Raw genomic sequence first — 27,451 nt, 5'->3', positions numbered from 1 at the left:
CTGAAGCTTTTGTTGGCACCATAAATTGGTTTTGCTTCACATTGTCTTGATCAAGAGTGTGTGAAGCTTTTGACAATTGTGGTTGCCCTCCATTGATGAAGCTCTTGTTGGTACCATAAATTGGTTTTGCTTCACACTGTCTTGATCAAAAGTTTGTGAAGCTTTTGAGAATTGAGGTTGAACTCCTTTGATGAAGCTCTTGTTGGCACCATAAATTGGTTTTGCTTCACACTGTCTTGATCAAGAGTGTGTGAGGCTTTCTACGAGTTGTAGTGTTTGCATTGTTATAGAGGGGAAATGTTTGAAACAGATGCAAGAGGGCCGAATGGCTTGATCTTCGTATGCCATGCACTGAAGTTGTTGTTGGCTTGCAATAAGACTTTGTTGGTGACCATAACTCTTGTTGGGCATAAGTGCTCCCCTAGTTTAGTTGTCAAGCTTGAGGGTTTTTGATTATTTGTGAATGCTAGGAGTTCACATGTACAAGTTGTACCACTCGTCTTCTGGTAGGTGGAATGAATGGTGAGTTGCTGTTATCACTTGGTTGGTGGTACGAAGGTGAGTTCCTTCATCACCTTTCATCACATTTCATCACCTGGTTGGTGGCACGAGGATGATTTCCTTCTTCCCTTGGTTGGTGGCATGAATGGCAAGTTGCCAAATGATATTAGAGTACGGGTTGTACATTTCATCACCTGGTTGGTGGCATGAATGGCAAGTTGCCAAATGATATTAGAGTACGGGTTGTACATTTCATCACCTAGTTGGTGGCATGAAGATGAGTTCCTTTTTCACCTGGTTGGTGGCATGAGTGGCAAGTTGCCAAATGATATTAGAGTACGGGTTGTACATTTCATCACCTGGTTGGTGGGATGAAGGAGAGTACGGGTTGTACATTTCATCACCTGGTTGGTGCCATGAAGATGAGTTCCTTCTTCACATTTCATCATCTGGTTGGTAAGAATAAAGGCAAGGTGTCTAGGCACATTGTAGCAAGTGTCGAATGACACAAATTATGTTGAACCCTTTCAAAGCACAGTTGGCTTATGTATGAATGTGTTGGAATGTATGATTGAACGAATATACTGTGAAGCTGTTCGTTTATTTGTATAGTCTTGTTGACATATACTTAGACTTTGTTTCATGTTGGAAGCATTCATGTTGAAGCTTTGAATCCGAGTGTTTCATTGCTAGGAATGTAAGAGGATTAGGACCGACTTGTCTAAATCACCTCTTTATTGAATTCATGCCAAATAGTCTTCGTTACATAGGATGCCGAACGGCTGAAGCTTAACACTTGTACAATGTGAGTTTACTTGTAATAGTACTTCAAGTGATCAGCGTTCCATGGATGGCTAAGGGTCTTACCATCGGAGCTTCTAAGCTTGTAGAAGCTAGGGCGACTGATACCAACAACTTCAAACGGTCAATCCCAGTTTGGACTACGTGTTCCTTTACTTGGGACTTTGTCGCAAAGTAATATTTTCTTCAATACCCAGTCCCCCACTTTGAAAGAACGAGGTTTGACCCTTGAGTCATAGTAGTTGGAGATGCGCTGCTTGTAGGGGACATTCCTCAAGTGAGCCTGGTTTCTGTGTTCCTCGACTAGATCTAAGTTGAGGGTAAGTTGTTTGTCATTTTCTCTTTGCATGTAGTTCTGGACTCGGAACGTTGCTTGTTCAAGCTCAACTGGGACAACTGCCTCTGTACCAAAGGCAAGTGAGAATGGGGTTTCTCCTGTTGATATCCGATACGAAGTGCGGTATGACCAAAGAACTTGGGGTACAAATTTTGGCCAACAACCTTTAGCCTTGTCCAAGCTGGTTTTCAAAGTTCGCTTGATTATTTTGTTGATGGCTTCAACTTGTCCATTAGACTGGGGATGAGCTGGGGAGGCAAAACATAAGTTGATGTTGAACTTAGAGCAGAACATCCTAAACTTATTGTTGTGGAACCGTCGCCTGTTATCCGTGACTAACGGATTGGGAATGCCGAATCTGCAAAGGATGTTCTTCCGTACGAAGTCTTTTATTTTTGCCTTAGTAATGGTTGCCAAAGGTTCTACTTCGACCCACTTTGTGAAGTAGTCAACTGTAACGATTGCATAACGAACCTTGCCCTTCCCTGCAAGCATTGGGCCGATCAAATCAAATCCCCATTAGGCGAAGGGCCAAGGGCTGATCATAGGAGTGAGCGGCTCGGGAAGGGAGTGAGGAATAGTTGCGTAGCGTTGACACTTATCACATGAGCGGGATATTCTGATGGCATCTTGGTGGAGTGTTGTCAGTAATATCCTTGGCGAAAAGCCTTGTGTGCTAGGGATCAAGAGTCTATAAGTCTGTCTATGAGAGGAAGAGGAAAGCTATCATTCGGGCATCCTTTGTTTAGGTCGGTGTAATCGACACACATTCTCCACAAGACCTTTTGGAGCAGGAGACTTTCCTTGGTCGGATTCTACTTAACAATGACAACATTTGCTACCCACGTTGGATAATTGACTTTGCGGACGAAGCCTATGCCTTTGAGTTTTTCAACTTCTGCCTTTATTGCCTCATACTATTCAGCGTCATAAGATCTTCGCTTCTGTCTCACTGGCTTGGTCTTGGGGTCAATACTTAAGCGATGACAGATGATATCGGGAGAGATGCCTGGCATGTCCTCGTATGACCAGGCGAAGACTTTAGTGTTCTCTTGCAAAAAAGAGATCAATGCCAACCGAATAGGTGGTGACAAGGTGGTGCCAAATCTCAGCATGCGATCCGGATAATCTTTTGAGATAGAGACCTTCTCCAATTCTTTAGCGGGTTGTGCTTGCTAGGTGAAAGAGTCATCTCGAGGATCGTCGGGTTGACTGTTGCCATCGTGAAGATCCAAGTTGGCTTCGTCTAGGTTGGTCTTTATGATTTGGTCATGTATAGAAAGGGTTTCCTGAGGCACAGGCAGGTGCTGTTGCTTGACTGAAGTGTTGTAACATGATCGTTCACTAAGTTGATCTCTTCTGATGTAAACATTGCCATAGGGGGTTGGAAAATTCATCAACAACATATGTGTGGATACCATGGCCTTGAGATCATTGATGCCTGTGCGTCCCAAGATGACATTGTATGCCATTGGGCAATCAATCACCAGGAAGTTAGTGGTAATGGTAGTTGTGTAAGGGCTTGTACCAATGGTGAAAGGTAAGTGTATGCTCCCTAAAGGTTGCATGATATCACCGGAGAAGCTTATCAGATGAGAAATCGAGCAATCAAGCAAGTGTTCAACTACATTAAGTGCCTTGAAAGCTTCATCAAACATTATATTGAAGGAGGAATTGATCAATTTTTCCTTCACGTGCCAAAGCTTCAATATGATCATGAAGGGTGATACACTTCTCGCTGTCATAGCCGTTATGCTCGTGGTAGCAGCAAAACGTGCCCGTGTTCTTCGTGGGCTTGTAACCCGACTGCCTAGACATTAGCTTCGGTATTAGGTATGCTATGCTAGGGTAAATGGCCCCACATGTGGCGTTCAAAGGTGTGTATGTCTCATACCTAGGGGTAGAGCCTATCCTGACACGTGCTTGGCCTATTGTGTTGACTGCCTGGGGGCGGGCATTATCATGGAGATACCCTCGGTTATCGCGATAGTGTCCCTTACTTCTTTTACTAAAATGGGACTGGTGAGGATGAAAATCTTTCCTTTTGCCCTGAGATTGATATGTCTGTTGACTTGGTGAAGTATTAAGTAAGGCAGAGGGAGGCACTGCTGCCTTTTGGAAGGTCGAGGTCTTCTCATTTGGTTGGATTTGGCTTCCACTCCCTACTTGCTGATAAGGGGTGGCTGTGGGGGGTTTCCTTTGGTATGTCATTGCCTCGGCGAAGGCATGGTTATAAGCCTGGGCCATCACCTCAGAGTAAGTCTTCCAAGTGTTGGCATTGATCATGTACTGAAAGAAACAATCACGTAGCCCTGCCGTGAAGACTTTGAGGGCAGTCTTGTCGTTTGCCTTGACACAATGGGAATACTCATGGTTGAAGCGGCCAGCATACATACGTAATGACTCGTCTGGCTTCTGGCGAATAGTGTACAAGTCATCCCCAGAGTGTAAGCGATCGGTTTGGAAAATATGTTGAGAAACAAACAGTTTCCTCAATTCCTCAAATGAGTCTACCGTTTCAAGTGGAAGATGGCAATACCAGTTTAGAGCTCCACCAGAGAGGGTAGAGGGGAAGAGAAGACCTCGCTCTTCGTCAGTGTGCATCTGGTATGCCATGGTGGACTAAAAAAGGTTAAAGTGTTCAATCGGGTCCTTCTTTCCAGTATAGAGTTGCAAGCTAAGCTTCTGCTTTGTTTTTGCTTTAAGGGGGTGTCGAGGATCCTCCTTATAAGAGGGCCAGGCCTAGGTTGGTTCCAATCAGGTATCTCAGCTTGTCGTTCCGCCTTCAACTTGTTTACTTCCTTAAGAAGTTGTAGGACAAGAGGGTCCTGAGTGGAGTCATGTACCACTGGAGTTTTATTTCGTAAATCTCCGTCTCCTCTTGGAAGTATGAAGGTTTGATCAAGAGCATGTGATTTTTCCCTGGACTCGCCATACTGACTTCCAAGGTATGTCTGTCGGAACATCTCTGAGTCTCCTATACCTTCGTGTTTCTCTAGGACTTGCTGCCCCTTCCCCAAATTGGTAGCCAGCTTGGGACATAGGAGGGGACCGAGTCTTTTAGAGACCCTTGGGTCATTGATCTTCAAGCTTACATGGATGTGATTGTCTCGAAGTTACTTTAGAAAGTCTCAACAGTCGTGAAAGACGACTTTCGATCCTTCCACTCCTTCTGTAAGGAGGTGCCTTCCTCCACTCCTCCTGCTTCGGGTCAAAACAGCTGGGTTGAGGGAAGTCTCATGTTGGTCGCCATTTTGATGAGTAGCTCGCTCCTCAACAGGAATACCTATGTCGAAGGCAAATGACCCTCCGTGTTGGGGGGCACCCAGTTGATGGTTGACTACCACAAGGGCGATGAGCTCGTGTGTTTTAGTATACCTGGCCTCGTGGAGCATCTCGAAGACCTTTTCATACTACTCTTGGAGGATCTCATTCTTCATCGCTATCTTGTTGTTCTGAGCCTCCAGCTCATCGACTTTAGCCTGAAGAGCAAACTTCTTTTGTTCTTTCTTTCGTTGCTTCGCACCAGGTGCAAGAGGGTTGTCATTCTGTGTGCTGTGGCTTCCTTCGCTCCCCATGTTAGAAAGGGATGCCTAGTCAAAAGAGAGTGTATGAATGGTGGAAACCAGCTTAACAAAGCTGAAGAGAGTGGGAATAAGTGTCGTTCCCACAGACAGCGCCAAATGTTGATGCACAAAATCAGTGAGGACTTTGGTACAACAGAAAATGTTAAGTTTGTGACCTTCGCTAGATTGCTCCGGTCACTAGTGTGGATAAGTATGTAAATGGATTGAGACAAGGAAGCAAACACAAGATGTACGTGGTTCACCCAGATTGGCTACGTCCACGGAGTAGAGGAGTTCTCATTAATTATGAAGGGTTTACACAAGTACATAGGTTCAAGCTCTCCTTTAGTGAGTACAAGTGAATGATTTAGTACAAATGACATTAGGAAATATTGTGAGAGAATGATCTCTATTTATAAAAGAGAGTTTCTAGTCTCATTCTGACATTGACACGTGTCGTGTTGTGATTGGCTTCTGATGTTGACACGTGTTGCGCTATGATTGGCTTTTGATGTCGACACGTGTCGCGCTGTGATTGGTCTCCTGGTTGGAGGAAAACTCTTATGGGTCTTTGATGGTATAACGTTGACCGGTGCTCAGTAGTTTCGGGATTGGTCAAGAATGGTACAAACATGACTCTTGTCCAATTTGATGGGATGACTCTTGCAGGCTTTCATCGAGCACACTCAGCCTCCTGCTAAGTTAGAGGTGGTGAAATGCAGCTTATTAGAGTGGAACAAAATGTAGGATATCCTTGGTATCAAATTGGAAGAAAATGGTAAAAATTGAATGTAGCTCCCAAATTTTCAGCTTGACCCTTGAGGGCAAGGTTGTTTTAACGGGGAATAATAATGGGATAAGTGATTATTATGAATTTTTAGTGGTAATCCTTTCTTTTGTCCTTTAGTTAATTAGTTTGTTAGACTTTTCCACCTGGCAGAACCTTTGGGCCAGTGGCTTTCAGGGGAGCAATAGCTCTTTCTCCTTTGTAAGGTTGAATAAGGCCCTCAAATTTGGATCATATCAACGAGTCGACCAGGAATGGCGAGTCCGATCGATTGGACGCTCCCGTCGATGATTTGAATAGAGTGAAGGGTTGGGTCGATGATTCGACGTGAAGGTGGGCTTACGGATAGGTAGGAATTGAGGAGTTTGCGGATTAATGAGGAAGGATGGCTCGACGGAGAGATGGCGACGGAGGCTCGAATATGGAAGAAGAGGTGGCCGGCGGGAGTTGGTGCTACGTTTGAAACGTCGAAGTATGACAAAGATGTGCAGGAGAAGAGGATGATATTATCTTTTTTTTCTGGAAAATAAATCTAAATTATTTGAGTCTTAATTTTATTTTAAATCATTTCAAAAATGTAGTTTTTGCAAAGGCTAATTCTAGACAGAATTTGTAGATTAAATTTTATAAACTAAATTACATAGAGTGTTGATTCAAGTGTTTATTTCTTATTGGTGACAATAATTTAATTTGCAAATTTAGTCTACAAATTTATTTCTTTAGCATTACTGTTAAAGGAAGTAAACTATTCCGGACATGCAAATTTATGCACTTTGGATGCGGTCCCTAACATTAATGTTATTTGACTAAAACCTTTGTGTTTTTTAGTTTTTTATTAAAGTCCCTGACATTAATATAATAACGTATTTCTATGTAGGTTATTTTATTTGTAAACAAAAAATAAAATTTATAGTTATTTATATTAATGAGATTCTAAATAAAAACTCATAATTTATGGGATTAAAAATATTAAAGATAAATTATACTCTCCAATATATTATGTGTATACATGGGTACGTTCATAGAAAACTAACCAAAACATTATTGTACCAAAACATTGGTACATTTTTCAAAAACACAAAAAAAATAAAAAGATATTAGGCTTAATAATTATTAAGCATTTCTTCTATTAAACTTGATATGGATACATTCTTAAATCAACGAAATAGAATGTACCCATATAAATTTAAAAAATGGATTAGAGAAAAGATTGAATGAATTTTATATGAAAAATGGATACATTTTATATTAAAAAAAAAGGTACATTTTTCATATAACAAATTGGTATATTTAAGAATGGGTACATATCATTCTTTTATAAAAATTTAATGGGTACAAACTTATTCTGATTTTATTTTTTATATTTTGGAAATGTTTGAATTGAAATTAATAGGAGTTTAATAAGGGTGTGAGTATTAAAACTATAAATCAATTACTAATTTTTATTATAAAAATTATGTAACTTACATATAATTCATTAATATATTAATGCTAGAGACTTTGATCAAAATCTAAAAACTAATAAGGTCTTAGTCAATGAACATTAGAAATTAAGGACCGGATACTAATTTTTCCTTAGTTAAATTAGTTAGCATAATGTGCTCTTCTGTCTGTTGGAAATGTGCCCTAAAACCAATCATATGATGATACTTTACGGACATTTCACATGTTAAACTAATCTAGTTTAACTATAAAGGGCAAAGATTATTGTTTGAGCCGTCTCATATAAATGTTATATGCTTAAACGATAAAGTCCAAGGAATATGTGATTGGGAGAATGCAATCTAATGAAGTTAGATTCATGAGACCATTCTTTCGTAGACACATCCTAAATGTTCCTGATCATAGGATTGTCAATTGGGCATTGACAGTCCGTTAAGATCGGTACGTACTGTGTCTTCTCTCAGGGAGAGTGACTAGTCTCGAGTCATTGGTGTGTGTGACATCAAGACAAGTACGTAGGTGCTCAATAGAGAATGAGTTCACTGAATGCGATCAACGAAGAGTTCTCATATTCATGTCACATGAAACTCATGGTTGGGATAATGCAAAGTAGTCCTTTGACCTGAGGCATCATAGTTGTCTTGTGGTTAAGTCCTTGATCTTTGATTATGTCAAACGTCATTCCATTGGAGTGTCCACGGCATCGTTGGGGTTAAGCCACTTAGCCATGGAGGCAAGTGAATGCGCAACAAGGGATCTCTAACCTTCAAACTGTTTGAGGGAGAATACTCTATGATATGATTTAGAATCTCTGGCCAGAGTATGAATGAGATTTGGGAATGCGTTCCGAATCACATTCAAGAAAATCATATAAGCACACGAATCACATTGGATAGTAGACATGAATAAATAAACTATCAAACCAAACAATGTGGTCAGGAGTATTAGATTAGAGAAAGACCGTATTGCATTTGTAATCCCAAACTGAATAGGTTTTCTCTACCTCTTCTGATTAGCTTGGGTAACCATGATATGCTGCAAGGTGTCACTCATGGTTTGTGGAGCCCTAAACGTGTGTAATCACTAAAGGGAGAATTGAAAGTAAGTTTCAATTCACAATCGATGTAAAATGGTTTTAATCGGCCACTGCCTCGCTAAAAGGAACCTAATGGATCGCACACCGTGTAAGGTGGAGATTGAAGAAACAATGGAGATGAGTAAGAATGATTAAATGGTTTAATCATTTATTTATGGCAAGGATTAATTAATATGTTAATTAATCAAACGAATAAGTTCGGTAAAGACCTCGGGATAGTTTTGGACCTTAAGGCCCAATGGGCTTTGAACGTCAAGCCCATTAACTTTAGTTGTATGACAACTTAATGAATAATGATTCACAAAGGCCCAATTAGTCCAAAATATCCTAATGGCGGGCCATATTGTTTAGGGTAGTGAACTTGGACTTATTTACAAGTTTGCCACTCAAATGAATAAAGGTATAAATATGACTTTATAGCCAAAATTCATTATGGGTTTGTTTTGGAGAAAATTGGAGAGAACATGTCTCTCCATTTCTCTCTAAAGAGGCCGGCCACCTTGGGGGGTGCATCTTGCAATCCCACTACTCCAAGGTCACTCATTTCTTCTCCAATCTCTCCTTGGTGAAGAGACTTAGAGGTTCTCAATTTTGGGAACTTGGAGAAACCTATTCATCCATCCAAATCCATAGATTTTAGATGCAAGGAATGAAGGCCCTCTCTTTGGGTGATTAGCCTTTGCTTATGCAAAGGGGAATCTACAAAGGTATAAATTTCAACTCACTTTGTTTTGAGTTGAGTTTTGGTTCACCAATCTACTAGGCTTTGAATTTCATGGGTAATGTTTTGTTTTTAAGTGCATGCAAGCATGATTCCGCCTTTAATTGTTAATTGCATGCTTATAGATGTTGCTTAAATGAACATGTTTTCACAAAATAATCCTTCAAGTGGTATCAGAGCCTAGGTTTAGTAGTTGGTGAATCCTTTTGGGTTTTGTAGTTCATAGTTTGTTGGAAAATTTGCCATCTCAAATGTTGTAGATGTAGTTCATATGAGCATGAATATTGGAGCTAAAATTTGGTGCCATGACTTTGGGGATTTCGGCCAAATCCAAAGGGTGGATTTTTGGGTTCTTGTTTGACTTGTTAAAAGTGTTTTAAAGTGACTTTTGGAACCCCTATGTACCCTAGTTTGGTTAGATGTTATTTCCCTAAAGTTTGAATGGTTTTGGAATGTTTTTGTGTGGAAAAAGTTCATGGAAAAATTTTGGGTTTTTCATGAATGTTCTTCATTGTTCTTGACATTTTTGCCAAGAACAAAAAGGTTTGTGTTTTGATTCAAAGTTTTGATTTATTTCATAAAGTTTATGTTTTATGCATTTTCAAATGTTTAAATGTTTTAGATATTTGTTTAAATGGCAATAGAAATAATGGTGGGTGTGAAAGGATTAATTCTCTTTCACACACACCACTTGTGCACTTGCATGCTTTATGTCAAAACTCACAAATCAACACACACATCACTCATATCCTCTTCCAAAACCGGCCACCTCCTAGTGGGGGTACTTTTGGGGCCTTTTATGCAATTACATAAAGCTTTGATACTTTTGTGTGTTTGCACTTTGGCCCAAAAGTTTACGTTTTTACGTTTAGGTCCAAAAACGCTAAAGGACAAATTGTTTTGCTCCTTTAATGAAGTTTTTACATTGATTAAATTTTGGGTTCTATTGTAATTACATGAAGTAGTGGACTTATGTGTCTTTACAAAGTGACCCCAAAAGTTTTGCAATATAGCCCAAAAGTTGAGGTTAATTGCTTTATGGCCCAAAAGTTGTGGTTATTGCATATTGGCCCAAATTAGGTAGAGAACAAAATTGTTTTGTCTCTTTAAATGAGAATTGGATTTTCATTTTGTTTAGCTCCATTTAAATCAATTTTATGGATACAAAAACCAAATGAAAATGTTGCATTCAATTTAATTAGTTAATGTGTTAATTAATTAAAGGGTGATTATGAACCTAAGCCTAATATAATTGAGCTATGTGAAAGGCCGTTTCAAATTTGTTTGAACCATGGGAATGTGTAGATTAGACTTTGGTTGTAATTTGATTTGATCAAATGTTGTAAAAGGGCTTAAGCTCTTCTTTACTTTAAAGTAATTTGTTATATGCAAATGTTGTAATGAGCATAAGCTCTCCTTTACTTTGAAGTACTTCTTTCTTGCTTTATTTGATATGCATGAAAATGAAGTAGTTGGGTCCAATGCCCCTAAGACAACACGCCTTAATGTGATTAAACGCGTAACTAAAATCAATCACCATTCCTAGACCGAGATTCAAGACAAGGCTCGTGTTGAATCTAAACAAAGGTTCATAATCATCCTAAGGCCCTAAGGCAACTATATAGTCCATCAAATGAATGCAAAGGTTATATTAGTAGTATCATATACTCTTGCTTTAAAAACCGTTTTATAAGCATAGTGGGAGTATTATATACAACTAAAAACAATCATATGGACCAATAGTTGTAATAGGACCAAAATTGTTTTAATAGAGATTAAAATGTATGTTTATATGTGATCAGACCTAAAACCCTCAACCAAACCATTATTAAGTTGATAAGCGTGAGAGTGCTTAGAACACTCTTTCGTAGGCCTTCCACCGTGGTGGGATCCAATCGTTTATGACTTGTACACCGGCTTCACCCTATCATGGGGGAGTACAAAGTGCATGCTTATACTCAGGAGGAATCCATAAACATATGATGAGGTTGATGTAGGCAACGAGGATGGCCAATATCATATCATTGTGAGGCTATTCTTGAACCCCTTCATGAACTAAGCATGGTGGGAATGACTTAACTAAGTGCAATGGAGCCAATATCATATCATTGTGAGGTGACATTCTCTAGAGGCCAAATAAGATGGGTACTTGCATTAGTTGCAAATGAGTAAGCGTACTCTCTCATTATTATTAATGCTAGCCAATATCATATCATTGTGAGGTGGGCTTGGTAATAGTGAGCCTCCCATAACCTACTAAGAGTTTCCTCCAAAACTCTCGAATTCCAATGAGGGATATGGAATTTGCCAAAAATAGTGGGTGGTGCTATTTGATTTAAAGACCCGGATCAAATGGCTTAAAATCAATCAACTTATATTCGTTATGTATTTGTTTACCAATATATTTGCAAACGCTATCCAACACTTGACAAAGAAAAGCCGAATGCTTTAGTTTCCGGACTTGGTAACACAATCCCAAAGATTGTCTTAAATGGATTGTATATGTACCTAAGTAGTCTCATCCTCACAATCTTCCTAATGATAATGTATCATTGGAAGAACATGTTAGAAAGGTCTATCATGAAGAGGACAACACAAACAACCAATGCTTAATCCTTTGTTAAATGAACAAAGGAACTTACGAAGATTAGCATAATGACAAGGACACTTTTAATGTCATAATTCTTCACTTACAAATCGTTGTATGACGAAATAATAGTTGCTTTGAACAACCCTTAGTCAATGCAAACATTAGTGCTTGTTTCTTTGTTAAATGAACAAAGAACTTAAGAAGAAAGCACAAAGGCATGGACACTTTATGTGCCATGATTCTTCACTTACAAATTGTTGTATGAAGAAATGAGAGTTGCCTTGTACAACTCTTGAAGGTTTGTAATTATGTTTAGAACATAATGGTTGGTTGACAAAAATAGTCCATTAACATGGACTTATAATGATTTTGAATCATTGAGTGTTGAAGTGATAAACCACTATATGAGACGGAAACTAGGCAAAGGACTTCACCTTTGTGTCCCTATCCTTATGGTTCAATAAGTTTATTGTAAACTATATAGTGAACAATAACCACATGCTCTCCAAAATGTTTGATGTGTATAACACAATTGAAATAAGTTTCAAGAGAGATAGTGGGAGTTTAGGGACCATGACTAACGTAGTCAAAGGAGAAGTCAAATGAAGAAGATAAAATTAACTCCAAGGGAACAAACTTTCTTTATGAAAGGATGGACATTGGAAGGGGTATTTGCAAGAAATGTCTTGCAAGTGTCAAGAACACACCTTTCGAAGGTGTTGAAAATTGTTCTTGAATAGTTCAAAACAGTTTGTTCTTCTACTTGAATGCTTGATTCCATATTAGTAACTATGTTTTACAATCGTTGTAAAAGTGTGACTAATAAGAAGTAGAAGAAATATGAGAGAAGAAAAGGTGCTTCACATTCGGAACGTGAATCAAATGTAGATCTCTGCGAAAGCAGATGGTACTTACTTCCTCATATGAACTACCAAAGAAATTGGAAAAACATAGATTGTCTTTATATTCCAATTTTAAGGAACTAAATTCCGTCACTATGTGAAATGGATAAATGTTTTGTTTGACAAAACATTGTTCTTTATTAATGAATGATTAGATTATTGTAATCTAATTAATTATCTCTATAGTAGAGATGATATGGTAGTGTTAACTGTTTAGAATATAATGATGCTTAAAACCCAAAAGGTTGCAAGGTAGTGACTAATCCCAACTAAGTTGTGATTCCTCTAAAAACATAAATTACGAGTTGGTAATAAATGGATGCTTTGGATTGTTAAATCCGGATCCAATACCTTCTTGTTAAAATTGTATAGAGGCGAAATGTTTGAATCTTTATTCTTTTGGAAAGAAGAAAGAATCACAAAGTTGTTGAGGTTAATTCACTTAGATGTTAGTGGCACTTGTCCACAAACATAATACTACTCATGTTGGATGACATTCACCGAAGATCACCCTCGGTTGGACTATAGTTTATTTTAAATAAACACAAGTCCGAATACTTTGCAAAAGGTTTCAAAGAATTCAAGTAATGTAAGTTGATGAGTAAGACGTCTAAAGTATTTACCTCCTTAGATTTGATCCAAGATAAGGTAACACTTTAGAACAGTTTCCTTGAAAGATATCAAGGAAATAAGCATCATAAGATAATGTATTTCTCCATTAGGAGAAGAACGAACTCGAATAAGATTTAGTTCGTTAGATGTTATCTGTTACCCATATATAGGATATATACTTCTAAAACAATATGATTGTAAATTAGAAGATCTTCCAATATTTTCATGACTCCATAAGATGTAGTTGGAAAGAAAGACAAATCTCAAGCATGTTAAGATTTGGGGTTGTGTGCTAATAAGCAATATTTGTTTGATAACAATCTTGTAGGATATCCTTAAATTAACTTTTGGATATCGCTTCTATAAACCAACTAACAAATGTTGTTTTGTTGGGTAGTTCATTGTAATCCTACAATGTGATTTGCCTAAGAGCAAATGAACGAGAGATAGAACTCAAAGAATAGGTTCTTTGAGAGACAAGATAGTAATCAACAAATATAACAACCTAGTTCCTATACCACAAGCTCCAAGGTAGTCGAGAAGGATTTATAAACCGTCTCAGTTGAATGGTTTGAACTTTATGACTATGTCATAGAGTTGCACCTCTTAATTCGAAAGAAATAAGAATGAAAATCCTTATGACTACATTGAGTGTATATATATGATATATACTCAAGGAAATGGTAAAGTACCATTTGACCCGAAATAATGAAACCTTTATAAGCTAATTGGTAGCTTAAGGTCACTACAATCAAAGAGAATGGTTGACTTTGAAGAAACCATCTTTGAGATAGTCTTGGTTTCAATTAATTCGAAGATTGCTAGCTACAACTAAATGGTGATTCAATGTTTGGACATAATATGGGTTTTACGAAACCATTATTAAGATAGTCTTGATAATATATGTCTAAAACTTTGAATCACAAGACATGTAAGTTGTATAGATCCATCCATCATGGATCTTAGCAAGCTAGTGGGAGCTATAAGCGTCTTATGAGAGAAAGGTCAAATCGTTTGATTTCTCATAAAGATGTAAATGAATCTTTTGTTTACTAGGTTTACAAAAGATTAGTGGGAGTTAATCATATTCCTAAATTTGTATATATATATATAAATATATATATGATATATATGAATATATATATATGATATATTAATTTTGGAAAAGAAAAGAATATTTCTTTGTTAAAGTTATGACTTTAAGCATTCTATAACGATAGAATGTATATAGGAGACATAGTCTATGAACATGGGATGGAAATCTATAATGATAGATTTTAGGATATAATTGGATTATATCAAGCCCTAAATAATAGACAAGAGATGCTAGGAAGTTTCTCATATGACGATAAACTTCAATCAAATGGACAACTTTAGTAAGACTAAGAAGTTGCCCTTCTCAAAGGGAACGTGCCCTTTTGACTCCCAAAGAAATAATGCGTAAATAGAATCGTTTATGCATACGCATAAAGGTGATTTATGTATTTCATATTGTATGAAAAACATTGATATGACTTGTACCTAGAACGGTACAAGACGATATCAGTGTAAGCCCAGGATCAGAACCATGGCAACTGTCAAGTGAGTCCTTAAGTATTTAAAAAATACGAAAGGATAGATTCCTCAAAGATCGAGGAAGAATTAGAGTAACGTAATGGAAGCGTAAATGTATTAGATTATGAATCTAATCCATCATTGGATGTTTCTTCATTGTGAATGAAGAGATACACGGATATCTCTTTATTATGACTAAAGAGATATTTGGATGGAAACATTAAAGTAATGACTTTAGTGTGTTCCATTATGAATGCAAAATATATTGCCATATAGAAGTTTACAACAATGTTGTTTGGATGAGAAAGTTCATTTATGAACTCTCTATTCGGTTCTAACCAGAAAGTGTATCTAGTGTACTGACACTATGACACTAATGGGGCGATAGCTCAAGCCAGGGAATCAAGGTCTCATCAAGATCCGAACTCATATGAGAGACTGAACCACATGATTGAGAATCATGTATAATGGTGACGTCGTTATTCTCAAGGTTGCTTCTATGGATAACATATAGATATCCATTGTCTAGGCCTACTACTCAGCCATTTATGAAATGACTACAGAAGAGGTATCATCACTGATGACCAAGCTGATTGGCTCTAGTGCAAGTGGGAGATTGTTGGAAATGTGCCCTAAAACCAATCATATGATGATACTTTACGGACATTTCACATGTTAAACTAATCTAGTTTAACTATAAAGGGCAAAGATTATTGTTTGAGCCGTCTCATATAAATGTTATATGCTTAAACGATAAAGTCCAAGGAATATGTGATTGGGAGAATGCAATCTAATGAAGTTAGATTCATGAGACCATTCTTTCGTAGACACATCCTAAATGTTCCTGATCATAGGATTGTCAATTGGGCATTGACAGTCCGTTAAGATTGGTACGTACTGTGTCTTCTCTCAGGGAGAGTGACTAGTCTCGAGTCATTGGTGTGTGTGACATCAAGATAAGTACATAGGTGCTCAATAGAGAATGAGTTCACTGAACGCGATCAACGAAGAGTTCTCATATTCATGTCACATGAGAACTCATGGTTGGGATAATGCAAAGTAATCCTTTGACCTGAGGCATCATAGTTGTCTTGTGGTTGAGTCTTTGATCTTTGATTATGTCAAACGTCATTCCATTGGAGTGTCCACGGCATCGTTGGGGTTAAGCCACTTAGCCATGGAGGCAAGTGAATGCGCAACAAGGGATCTCTAACCTTCAAACTGTTTGAGGGAGAATACTCTATGATATGATTTAGAATCTCTGGCCAGAGTATGAATGAGATTTGGGAATGCGTTCCGAATCACATTCAAGGAAATCATATAAGCACACGAATCACATTGGATAGTAGACATGAATAAATAAACTATCAAACCAAACAATGTGGTCAGGAGTATTAGATTAGAGAAACACCGTATTGCATTTGTAATCCCAAACTGAATAGGTTTTCTCTACCTCTTCTGATTAGCTTGGGTAACCATGATATGCTGCAAGGTGTCACTCATGGTTTGTGGAGCCCTAAACGTGTGTAATCACTAAAGGGAGAATTGAAAGTAAGTTTCAATTCACAATCGATGTAAAATGGTTTTAATCGCCCACTGCCTCGCTAGAAGGAACCTAATGGATCGCACACCGTGTAAGGTGGAGATTGAAGAAACAATGGAGATGAGTAAGAATGATTAAATGGTTTAATCATTTATTTATGGCAAGGATTAATTAATATGTTAATTAATCAAACGAATAAGTTCGTTAAAGACCTCGGGATAGTTTTGGACCTTAAGGCCCAATGGGCTTCGAACGTCAAGCCCATTAACTTAAGTTGTATGACAACTTAATGAATAATGATTCACAAAGGCCCAATTAGTCCAAAATATCCTAATGGCGGGCCATATTGTTTAGGGTAGTGAACTTGGACTTATTTACAAGTTTGCCACTCAAATGAATAAAGGTATAAATATGACTTTATAGCCAAAATTCATTATGGGTTTGTTTTGGAGAAAATTGGAGAGAACATGTCTCTCCATTTCTCTCTAAAGAGGCCGGCCACCTTGGGGGGTGCATCTTGCAATCCCACTACTCCAGGGTCACTCATATCTTCTTCAATCTCTCCTTGGTGAAGAGACTTAGAGGTTCTCAATTTTGGGAACTTGGAGAAACCTATTCATCCATCCAAATCCATAGATTTTAGATGCAAGGAATGAAGGCCCTCTCTTTGGGTGATTAGCCTTTGCTTATGCAAAGAGGAATCTACAAAGGTATAAATTTCAACTCACTTTGTTTTGAGTTGAGTTTTGGTTCACCAATCTACTAGGCTTTGAATTTCATGGGTAATGTTTTGTTTTTAAGTGCATGCAAGCATGATTCCGCCTTTAATTGTTAATTGCATGCTTATAGATGTTGCTTAAATGAACATGTTTTCACAAAATAATCCTTCACTGTCAACACATAAACTTAGGGATGAACAAACGGGTCCTGTACCCGTGGGTCAAGTACGGGGCGGGCGATCCACATAATTAGTGGGGCGAGATATGGGTCGAAAATTTTAAGGAAACGAGTTCCCACATCGAACCGTTTCCATCGCTGATTTGTGATTTCCTACACATATTTGATAGATATCTCTTTATTCTCTTTCTCTTTCTCAGTCTAGAGAAAATTTTCATTGTGACCGGAACACAGTTGGTACACCACGTGTTTTTATATAAGTGTTTGAAAATTGTACTTTTTTAAGTTATAAACTTTTTTACATATATATCCCACCATTTATACAGTGACACGTGATGTATCATCCCGTGTTCCTGTCGACGTTGTTGATCCAAAGGGCCGTTGGGGCTTGATCTTGGATGAACGGATGATGAACGATGGTGCTTTCTTCAAGGGCCGTCGGGGCTTGATCGTGAATTGGTGGAAGTTCTTCAAGGGGCCTTTGGGGCTTGATCTTGAATTGGTGGATGATTGTTGATCCAAAGGGCCGTCGGGGCTTGATCTTGGAAGAACGATGAACAAGGAACGAAGAACACTTTCTTCAAGGGCCGTCGGGGTGATCGGATCATATTTAGATATATTTTTACTTCGAATTCACTCGTCTTTTCTTAGTTAGTTCCTTATATTTTTGAGTTATTTACGTTATTTTTGTGTTTATAGGATTTGTTATGCAAAGAAAATAAAAATAGAACAAGTGAAATTTTATGTAATAAATTCGTCAAAATTGTCTATGTAGATCAGCTTTTAAATAAAATTAAAAAAAGAATAATAATAATAATGATAAATCATGATGATGTTATGTTTTGTAGAAGATGTGAGGAACGGCAAAGAAGAAAAGAAAAATAAGAAAAATGATGGGAATAAGAAGAGAAACGAAAGAAGCTGACAGAGAGAGAGAAGTGGGAGACAGGAGACGGGTTGAGTGAAAAACAAAGGGGAAAGGCAGTGCAATAAAAAATAGAGGAAAGAAGAATAAGAGGAGGACAGCTCTCGCCACTTGCGAGGAGGAGCCCACGACTCTTTTCTTTGATCCAGAGGTGGGGTGAGTACGGGACAGCCTGGAGAGCAATATGGGAGCATGAGTTGTTTAAGGGGGAGGACTGGACAGCAGAAAAAGAAAATAAAATAGTGGAGGACAAGGGACAGCACGAGGGGGAGAGAAGAAGCACAGCGGAAAAGAGAGTGACAGAGCACAGTCCACACGGAAGGCAGAAAATAAAAGGAAATCAGAAGGCAGCATATAGGGGGGAAGGGAGAGAACCGAGAGCTAGGGAAGAAAACAAGCAGGAAAGCTGCCTTTGGCAGCGTTGGGAAGGACAGCTGCTCTTGGCAGCGCCTTGGGCAGAAAACAAAAGCTTCTTGCGGGGACTTGGAGCAAAACCTTGCAGCTGGAACCAGGAGGAGAAAAAGAACAGCTGTCCTTGGCAGCTGGGGGTGAAACCGAAGAGGAAACCGAGAGCTCTTGCTGCTCTTGGCAGCGTGAAACAAGGAAGAGGTCAGAGAGCTGCCCAGTGGCAGCTGAAGAAGAAAACAACGCTGCTTTTGCAGCAAATCTGAGAGAGCACGGGGACAGAGCAGAAGGAACCAAAGGCTTTGCTGCTTTTGCAGCGAGAAAGGCCTCGGACAGAGCAAAACTCCCTTATCTTCCGGTTAAATCTTTCCAAACTTATATTTTATTTTTGTTTTAATAATGTGTAACTAAATTTATTTTGGCTAGAGGTTAATTCAAAGCCATGAATATATTTGTAATATGAATTGATTACCTTCAGTTGTGATTTCTGAGTTGTGATTTAATTTGCTTAACTGCTTGATTGATAACTAATTTGTGTATGTTGGTTGAGAGTGCACGCTTAATTTTCATGCATGAATTTGATGCTAGAATATAAGGGAGTTTCACCTAATCGTTATGAACTTATATTCACAAGTAGTGAAGGTTGTTATCCACAATCGTGTTAAGTGAATTCTAGGCTGGATTAACATGCGTATTCCATAGTTATGAATGCCTAGTCAATGTTTATGATTTCCGTTGAACTTAATGATCTTTGTTGAATGTCTCTATCATGCGTATTCCATAGTTAGGGATTTTGATGAGGAATAATTTGGTTGTAATGCGTATTCCATTCAATCCAATGAATCTAGGGAAATCTAAGAGTTAATTTAAGCGGACCTAATTAACTTGGAACATTGTCATTCACAATTTATTGAAAGAACAACTGAAAATCAATTTAGGTTGCATATGTGTCATGTGTGGAGAAAAACCCTCTAGCTAGTCCGTCATCTATCCTTTCACCTTAATTTCATGCTTTTGTCAATTCTGTAATTTATTTAAGTTTAATTTACTTCTCGTCAAAACCAAACCCCCCCCCCCATTATTAAATTATATTATTTAGTTAGTTTTCATTGTTGTTAGTCTTTTAATTCAATTTCCGTCCATTTCAGTTCCTAGTGTCCAATTTGATTGTTTTCATTATTTTGAGTCATTCTAAGTGTGTTTCGAGTTATTAGAGTTTTTAGTCTAGTTTTGTGTCCTTGAGTCTTGTTTAATATTTTTAAATTAATTTAGAATAGATTAGCAATCCCTCCTAATCCCCGGCCTAGAACGATACCCTACTTACATTTATACTACAATTGTCAAAAAGAGGGTTTAATTTGTGTGTTAACTTATTTCACGCATCAAATTTTGGCGCCGTTGCCGGGGATTAGCAACTTTGCTAATCCCCCATTGTTTCTTTGTTTCTTTTCTTGTCTTTTGTTTTTAGTTTCTGTTTTTGTTTTGTTTTGTTTATTTTACTTTTGATATTTGATTTAGTTTTCTTTCTTTGATTTTAGGTATTAGAGAAGTAAGACATGGATTTTACTAGCATTCAAGCTCAATTGGCAAATCTTACTTCTCAAATGTCGCAGTATGCCGAAAGGACCACAATGCAAAATGTCCCTATATTTGGTGCATCTTATAGGCAAGGATATCAAGCCAATCAATGTTCACAAAAAGATTGGAGTGATCATTCAAACTCTATATGGTGGGAAGCTCAACAAGTTCAACATGAAGGATATTGGCAGCCATATGAGGAGTTCTATTCAGGACCTATGCAGCCACCACAACCTCATATACAATATGCCCAATTAAACTCAGATTCGTCAATAGATTACAATCAAATTTTTGATGAATTAAATTCTTTGGTGCATGGCTCACAAAATCAAGCCAAGGAGGCTCAACAAGATGGATATTGGCAGCAATCTGAGGAGTTTTATTTAACGCCTATGCAGCCACCACCGCATACCCCACAACAATTCCAATCAAATTCAAGTATGTCCATGGATAGTGATCAAATTCTTCAAGTACTAACCTCTTTGACGCAGGACCAACAAAATCAAGACAAGAAGTTGGATAAATTGATGAGTCAAATGGGAGAGATTATGGAATTCATGGTACAAATTCAATAGCAAAGTGAACTCTCCAGCTCAACTGTTGAAAATTCGAAGGAAGATTTTGAAATCCACGATGCTATCACTTTGGAAGGTGACATGAAGGATGAAGCTGTCCTAGAACTATCCAAACACAGCCCGAACATGGATGAATTGCTGCTGCAAGCAGAAGAGGAGGAGGACGACCTGGGCAGTTTAGAAGAATTCTTGCTGCAAGCTCCTCAAATCCCTATGTCATCCAACTCAGGTGAGGAAGTTCTAAATTCACTTCATTCTAACATTATTCCACCGAACGTCCTTTGTCCTTGCAGGTTTTTGATTCCAAATATCAAAGAGAGTGAAAAAGACATTGTGGAAGCTCTTCCAAAGGTGCAAAGTGATATCCCAATTCTTGGTGCACCAAAACAAGTTCCCGATGGTATTGAAACGTTCAAAGAACCTTGCACACCAAGAAAAGGGATTCAAGAAAATGAAGTGGTTGAAGCATATCAAGAATACATCCAAGAGGCTGTGCATGAGACAATCAAGCCCAAAGCAGTTGAGTTTGATGACACGGGACAAGCCACAACCATCATAGTAAACCTGGCCCAGTTCAAAGTCCCGGAAATGTTCAAAGATGTGGTGTTTGTCATTGAGTTTGTGTCAGAAAAAGAAAGTAAGCCATCTTCTCCAATTTTAATTTTAATTTATACTAACATGTTTCTAATTTTGATGATTCAGGCACCCACTCTTGAATTTAAACCATTGCCGAATCATTTCAAGTATCACCTCCCATTAAAAGATAAATTCCATGCTTTGGAGTCGAGTGGAGTTTAAAGGAAAGATTCGTTCGGCTAAAGACGTTAAATCAAGCGCTTCTTGGGAGGCAACCCAAGCATTCAACGAAGGGAGACTTTGGAATCGCTAACCAAATCAGATTTGCATTCTTACACCCTTATCTTTACTGCTTTCATTTTGTTTTGTTCAGTTAGTTGTGTTATTTGGTTGATTTATGTGAGTTTGTGTTATTTAGTTTAAGTGTGGGGGAAGGTTAAACAAAGTCTTTTTACATTGATTTACATATTTTACATTGATTTAAAAAAACAAAAAAAAAAAAAAAACAAAACACACCTAAAAATAAAAAATAAAAAATAAAAAAAAATAAAACAAATAAAAAATAAAAAAAAAATAAATAAATAAAAACATAAAAGTAAAAATATTTTACAATGATGTGTAAACTAATAGCATTCATTGGTCAGGTGGTGCTTCAGTAGTCGGCGGAGCTTCAGCAGTCGGCGGGGCCACGGAAGGAGGAGGTATCGGAGGTTGATCAGTTGGAGCTTCACTACGCGGTGCCGCCCCAGAAGACGAAGGCAGATGCGGTTGGAACAAACCCACAAACCTTCTGTGATCAAGTAAAATCTGACCATCATTTTCCTGCAGCTGGTCAATTTTCCTCTTCATGTTTGTGGCATAACTGTGTGCAAGCTTATGCAATTGTTTATTTTCATGCTTGAGTCCTCTAATCTCCTCTTTGAGACTCTGTATTTCAGCCACCAACGATTCAACGTGACGGGTTCGAGCAAATAGGCGTTGGGCCATGTTGGACACAGAACCCGCACACTGCACGCTAAGAGCCAGAGACTCCTTAACCGCCAATTCATCAGACCGTCTAGCGAGCAGTCTGTTGTCTCTGGGGGTGACAAGGTTCCGGGCCACCACCGCAGCTGTCATTTCATTTTTCATCACCGAATCCCCCACGGTAAGGGGACCGGTAGGGGATATGAAGGATGGGCGCCATATGTTGTCTGGTGAAGGCGGAGCTGCCTCTTCACCAATGTTCAAGTCAAAACGACGATCGGAAGGGCCAGACATTTTTCAGAATGGTAAAGAAAGAAGAGATTGGACAGATTAAGATTTTGGAAGTGCAAGAAGGGAGTGTTTACAGGAGAGAGCTCAAGTGTGTTGTGGAACAAAATTAACGCCTCTATAAAAAGAAGAAATCAAAGAGGCGCTCCTCATAAATCGAAGAAGCGTCCTCTCGCAAATCGAAGAGTCGGGGCTCCTTTCTCAAAAGTCGGATTCTTTTCTCAAAAGAGGCGTTTCATTTCTTAAAGGCTGGGCTTGCTCAAAAACCACGAGCCGAACCCCGGATTTCAAAAGATCAATTTGTCCAGACGTGTTGTCACTCGTCACATGCAACTGGCAGCTTTGCGGAAATTACGGGCAGCTTTGTCAGAAAGCGCGTAATATGTACTATTCATCCATCCACCGGCTGCCGACAATGAGTGAGAGAATAGTTCCGGTTGTGAAGAAAAGTCCCATAAGTATCTACCTTCGCCTTCCCACAGCAAAGGCACACCCTTTCAACACTTCTTCATCTCCGAGAATGTATTCCCAAAGAAACCTTTCAAGTCACTCTGTATTTTTCATCCCTTGGGGTACCTCTACAAACAACCCATCCAAAGCAAAAGTATTTCATATCATGAAGGTTGAAAGCAAGAGTATCTCATATCATGCTTTCTCCCTGTCCTTTCTCCAGCCAGCTCTTGCTCTCGAGTACTCATCATCTTATGCTTTCTCTTTGTTTCTCACTTATAAGGGAAGTGAAGATGATACCTCGAAGCATGTGGAGACAACGTGCTGATTCATCCTCAACTAAGGACAAGGAGAAAGAGAGCAAGAGGTGGGCACTTGGAAAGATTGAAGAAAGAAACAGACCAACACCTCTCCCTCGTGCCTGCCCGTCGTGCAGAAGCAACAAGCAGAGAAGAATGCAGCTTGCACAATCATCCCAGCAGAAGGAGTCTGAGATGAAGAACTAGAGAAGCTGCCACATCTGCTTGGAGAACAAATAAGGAACTGCAACATCACCAAAGAGCAAAGCTTCGCCGTACAATATCATCAAATCATCACTTGCAAGTAAAAAGCTAAGTGTCACCCCGTTCAAGAGGAAAGCTGTGGAAAGTCAACAAGCACGACCAATGATCACTTATTAGTTCTATTCATTGTCTTTTATCGTGATTTTCAATTTTTCGTTTGCAATTTTTTTTACATTTTCTTGCGTTACTTAACTGAATTATTTCTTTTCTTTGCAGGAATTTTTGGTTATTTCCACCCTTGAAGTTGATTGCAGAATTTTAGCTTGGGGGGGTCATCGCTTGATTTTACTGCAAACTAGGGAAGTTTTCAGTCCAATTGCTTTATTTTGTTTCTTATTATTTATTTATTTCATTTTTATTTGCATTATAGTGTTTTCTGACATTGGGGACAATGTCCAGTTTAAGTGTGGGGGTAGTTATCTCTAGAATTTCATTTGTTTCTGTGTTGTTGTTTTTTGTTTTCTTAAAAAATTAAATAAATAAAAAAAAATAAAAAAAAAATCGGAAAATTTAAAAATCCAAAAATATGGTCTTGTTTCCTGTATTGTTTTGAATTAGATTTTTGTTAGTTTCCCGACCCAATGATATAATTGGATCAAATTTGAACCATGATCATCAAGAACTTAGTTAACATGTGTTTTGTGAAATTCCTAATTCTCTTGTTAGTTTTGTACATGTTTGATCATCTTTGAAAAACCAAATGCACATAGCCTTGTTAATGTGAAACTAAAGTATGACTTAAAGCTTCATATGTGAATTTAGTGACCATATACATCGTATGTGAGTTTTTGAGCCGATTGAAAGTGTGTGCATTTTTCATACACTCCTATTCTTTCATGTGTGATGAACTTATGTGAGATACATCTCTAGAACTTGCGTAACGATCTTTCGAAATGTTTGTCATTGATTGCATGAATTTGGAAATGATAGAGGCATTAGGTTTACCACTATGGCCCAAATAACCATGTTTCCCAAAGAAAAATGATATCATTAGATTGCCAATTTGAGCCGTGTATGTTGAGCCTTTTATTTCTTATCACCAGATATGTCTACCCTTATAGCTGAAACATTTTTCCTTACCCTTTCCAAGCGAGCAATGCGAGATTGTCTTATGAGAAACGTTTATGAAGTACTTTGAAGGTGTTTGGCAAAAGAATAAGTGTGGGGGTATTTCATGTTTGTATTAAAAAAAAAAAAAAAAAAAAAAAAGAGAGAAAAGAGAAGAAAAAGAAAGATTGTATACAAATGAAATAAAAAGTTTTTAAAGTTTCAGTTTAAGGGTGTGGTTGGAGGTGCTAGAAGAATCGCTGGAAAGATTGAGTTCTTATAAATCTAAACAAAAGAATTGCTTGCAATGTAGCTTGGAACTTGTGTTTACCTATTCTTTCATTTCAATAACCCTCTCCCTAAACCTCATTACATCCAATAAAAGTCCTCTTGATTTAAGTTTTGCAATTATGACTGTGGAGAAGTGATCTTTATGCAAGCTTATAGTAGAACTTTCACATTTGATTCTTTGAGCGAAACACATTTAAACTAAACACATGTGTGATTGAGTGTATATCCCGTGAGAAGGTTGCTAGTTTGCATATGATGATTTTAAAAATATAAAAATTTTGAAATTGCATTAGCATGGCTATCTCACACACTACACTTCAAGGATGATTCAAAGATTACTGCTAATATTTGAGTAAGGAAGATGAACTTGGATTAGTTTGTTTGGTGCTAGCTATGGTTCTTGTTGATTTGTGTTCTCAAATGAAATTCTATGAGGGTCACATAGGGGGAAGCTAATGTTTTTCTTGTTACTTCTTGTTCTTGTTTTCTTTGTTTTGCTCGAGGACTAGCAAAAGTTAAGTGTGGGGGTATTTGATCGGATCATATTTAGATATATTTTTACTTCGAATTCACTCGTCTTTTCTTAGTTAGTTCCTTATATTTTTGAGCTATTTACGTTATTTTTGTGTTTATAGGATTTGTTATGCAAAGAAAATAAAAATAGAACAAGTGAAATTTTATGTAATAAATTCGTCAAAATTGTCTGTGTAGATCAGCTTTTAAATAAAATTAAAAAAAGAATAATAATAATAATGATAAATCATGATGATGTTATGTTTTGTAGAAGATGTGAGGAACGGCAAAGAAGAAAAGAAAAATAAGAAAAATGATGGGAATAAGAAGAGAAACGAAAGAAGCTGACAGAGAGAGAGAAGTGGGAGACAGGAGACGGGTTGAGTGAAAAACAAAGGGGAAAGGCAGTGGAATAAAAAATAGAGGAAAGAAGAATAAGAGGAGGACAGCTCTCGCCACTTGCGAGGAGGAGCCCACGACTCTTTTCTTTGATCCAGAGGTGGGGTGAGTACGGGACAGCCAGGAGAGCAATATGGGAGCATGAGTTGTTTAAGGGGGAGGACTGGACAGCAGAAAAAGAAAATAAAATAGTGGAGGACAGGGGACAGCACGAGGGGGAGAGAAGAAGCACAGCGGAAAAGAGAGTGACAGAGCACAGTCCACACGGAAGGCAGAAAATAAAAGGAAATCAGAAAGCAGTATATAGGGGGGAAGGGAGAGAACCGAGAGCTAGGGAAGAAAACAAGCAGGAAAGTTGCCTTTGGCAGCGTTGGGAAGGACAGCTGCTCTTGGCAGCGCCTTGGGCAGAAAACAAAAGCTGCTTGCGGGGACTTGGAGCAAAACCTTGCAGCTGGAACCAGGAGGAGAAAAAGGACAGTTGTCCTTGGCAGCTGGGGGTGAAACCGAAGAGGAAACCGAGAGCTCTTGCTGCTCTTGGCAGCGTGAAACAAGGAAGAGGTCAGAGAGCTGCCCAGTGGCAGCTGTAGAAGAAAACAACGCTGCTTTTGCAGCAAATCTGAGAGAGCACGGGGACAGAGCAGAAGGAACCAAAGGCTTTGCTGCCTTTGCAGCGAGAAAGGCCTCGGACAGAGCAAAACTCCCTTATCTTCCGGTTAAATCTTTCCAAACTTATATTTTATTTCTGTTTTAATAATGTGTAACTAAATTTATTTTGGCTAGAGGTTAATTCAAAGCCATGAATATATTTGTAATATGAATTGATTACCTTCAGTTGTGATTTCTGAGTTGTGATTTAATTTGCTTAACTGCTTGATTGATAACTAATTTGTGTATGTTGGTTGAGAGTGCACGCTTAATTTTCATGCATGAATTTGATGCTAGAATATAAGGGAGTTTCACCTAATCGTTATGAACTTATATTCACAAGTAGTGAAGGTTGTTATCCACAATCGTGTTAAGTGAATTCTAGGCTGGATTAACATGCGTATTCCATAGTTATGAATGCCTAGTCAATGTTTATGATTTCCGTTGAACTTAATGATCTTTGTTGAATGTCTCTATCATGCGTATTCCATAGTTAGGGATTTTGATGAGGAATAATTTGGTTGTAATGCGTATTCCATTCAATCCAATGAATCTAGGGAAATCTAAGAGTTAATTTAAGCGGACCTAATTAACTTGGAACATTGTCATTCACAATTTATTGAAAGAACAACTGAAAATCAATTTAGGTTGCATATGTGTCATGTGTGGAGAAAAACCCTCTAGCTAGTCCGTCATCTATCCTTTCACCTTAATTTCATGCTTTTGTCAATTCTGTAATTTATTTAAGTTTAATTTACTTCTCGTCAAAACCAAACCCCCCCCCCCCCATTATTAAATTATATTATTTAGTTAGTTTTCATTGTTGTTAGTCTTTTAATTCAATTTCCGTCCATTTCAGTTCCTAGTGTCCAATTTGATT

General features: G+C 38.1%; 1 protein-coding gene and 1 long non-coding RNA gene across 3 annotated transcripts in view; one reads left to right on the top strand and one right to left on the bottom strand.

Annotated features, from left to right (window-relative positions):
* Window positions 1-22,746, bottom strand: part of LOC126585521 (uncharacterized) — a 79,695-nt gene extending 56,949 nt beyond the window's left edge. The window contains exon 1 of the mRNA XM_050249974.1: window positions 22,544-22,746. Coding sequence (XP_050105931.1) covers window positions 22,544-22,669 — 126 coding nt within the window. The 5' untranslated portion in view covers window positions 22,670-22,746. The remainder of the gene's footprint in view (window positions 1-22,543) is intronic.
* Window positions 1-26,751, top strand: part of LOC126585530 (uncharacterized) — an 85,142-nt gene extending 58,391 nt beyond the window's left edge. Inside the window, exon 2 of one of the 2 annotated variants that reach the window (XR_007610571.1) lies at window positions 26,709-26,751. This is a non-coding gene — a long non-coding RNA (uncharacterized LOC126585530). Of the gene's footprint in view, window positions 1-19,108; window positions 19,152-26,708 lie in introns of those variants that run through there. The other variant, XR_007610570.1, reaches the window with a different exon arrangement.
* Window positions 26,752-27,451: the final 700 nt, after the last annotated feature.

This window comes from Malus sylvestris, chromosome 10 (genome assembly GCF_916048215.2).
Source record: "Malus sylvestris chromosome 10, drMalSylv7.2, whole genome shotgun sequence".
NCBI classification, from domain to species: domain Eukaryota; kingdom Viridiplantae; phylum Streptophyta; class Magnoliopsida; order Rosales; family Rosaceae; genus Malus; species Malus sylvestris.
This window is presented reverse-complemented; position numbering and strand designations above follow the sequence as displayed.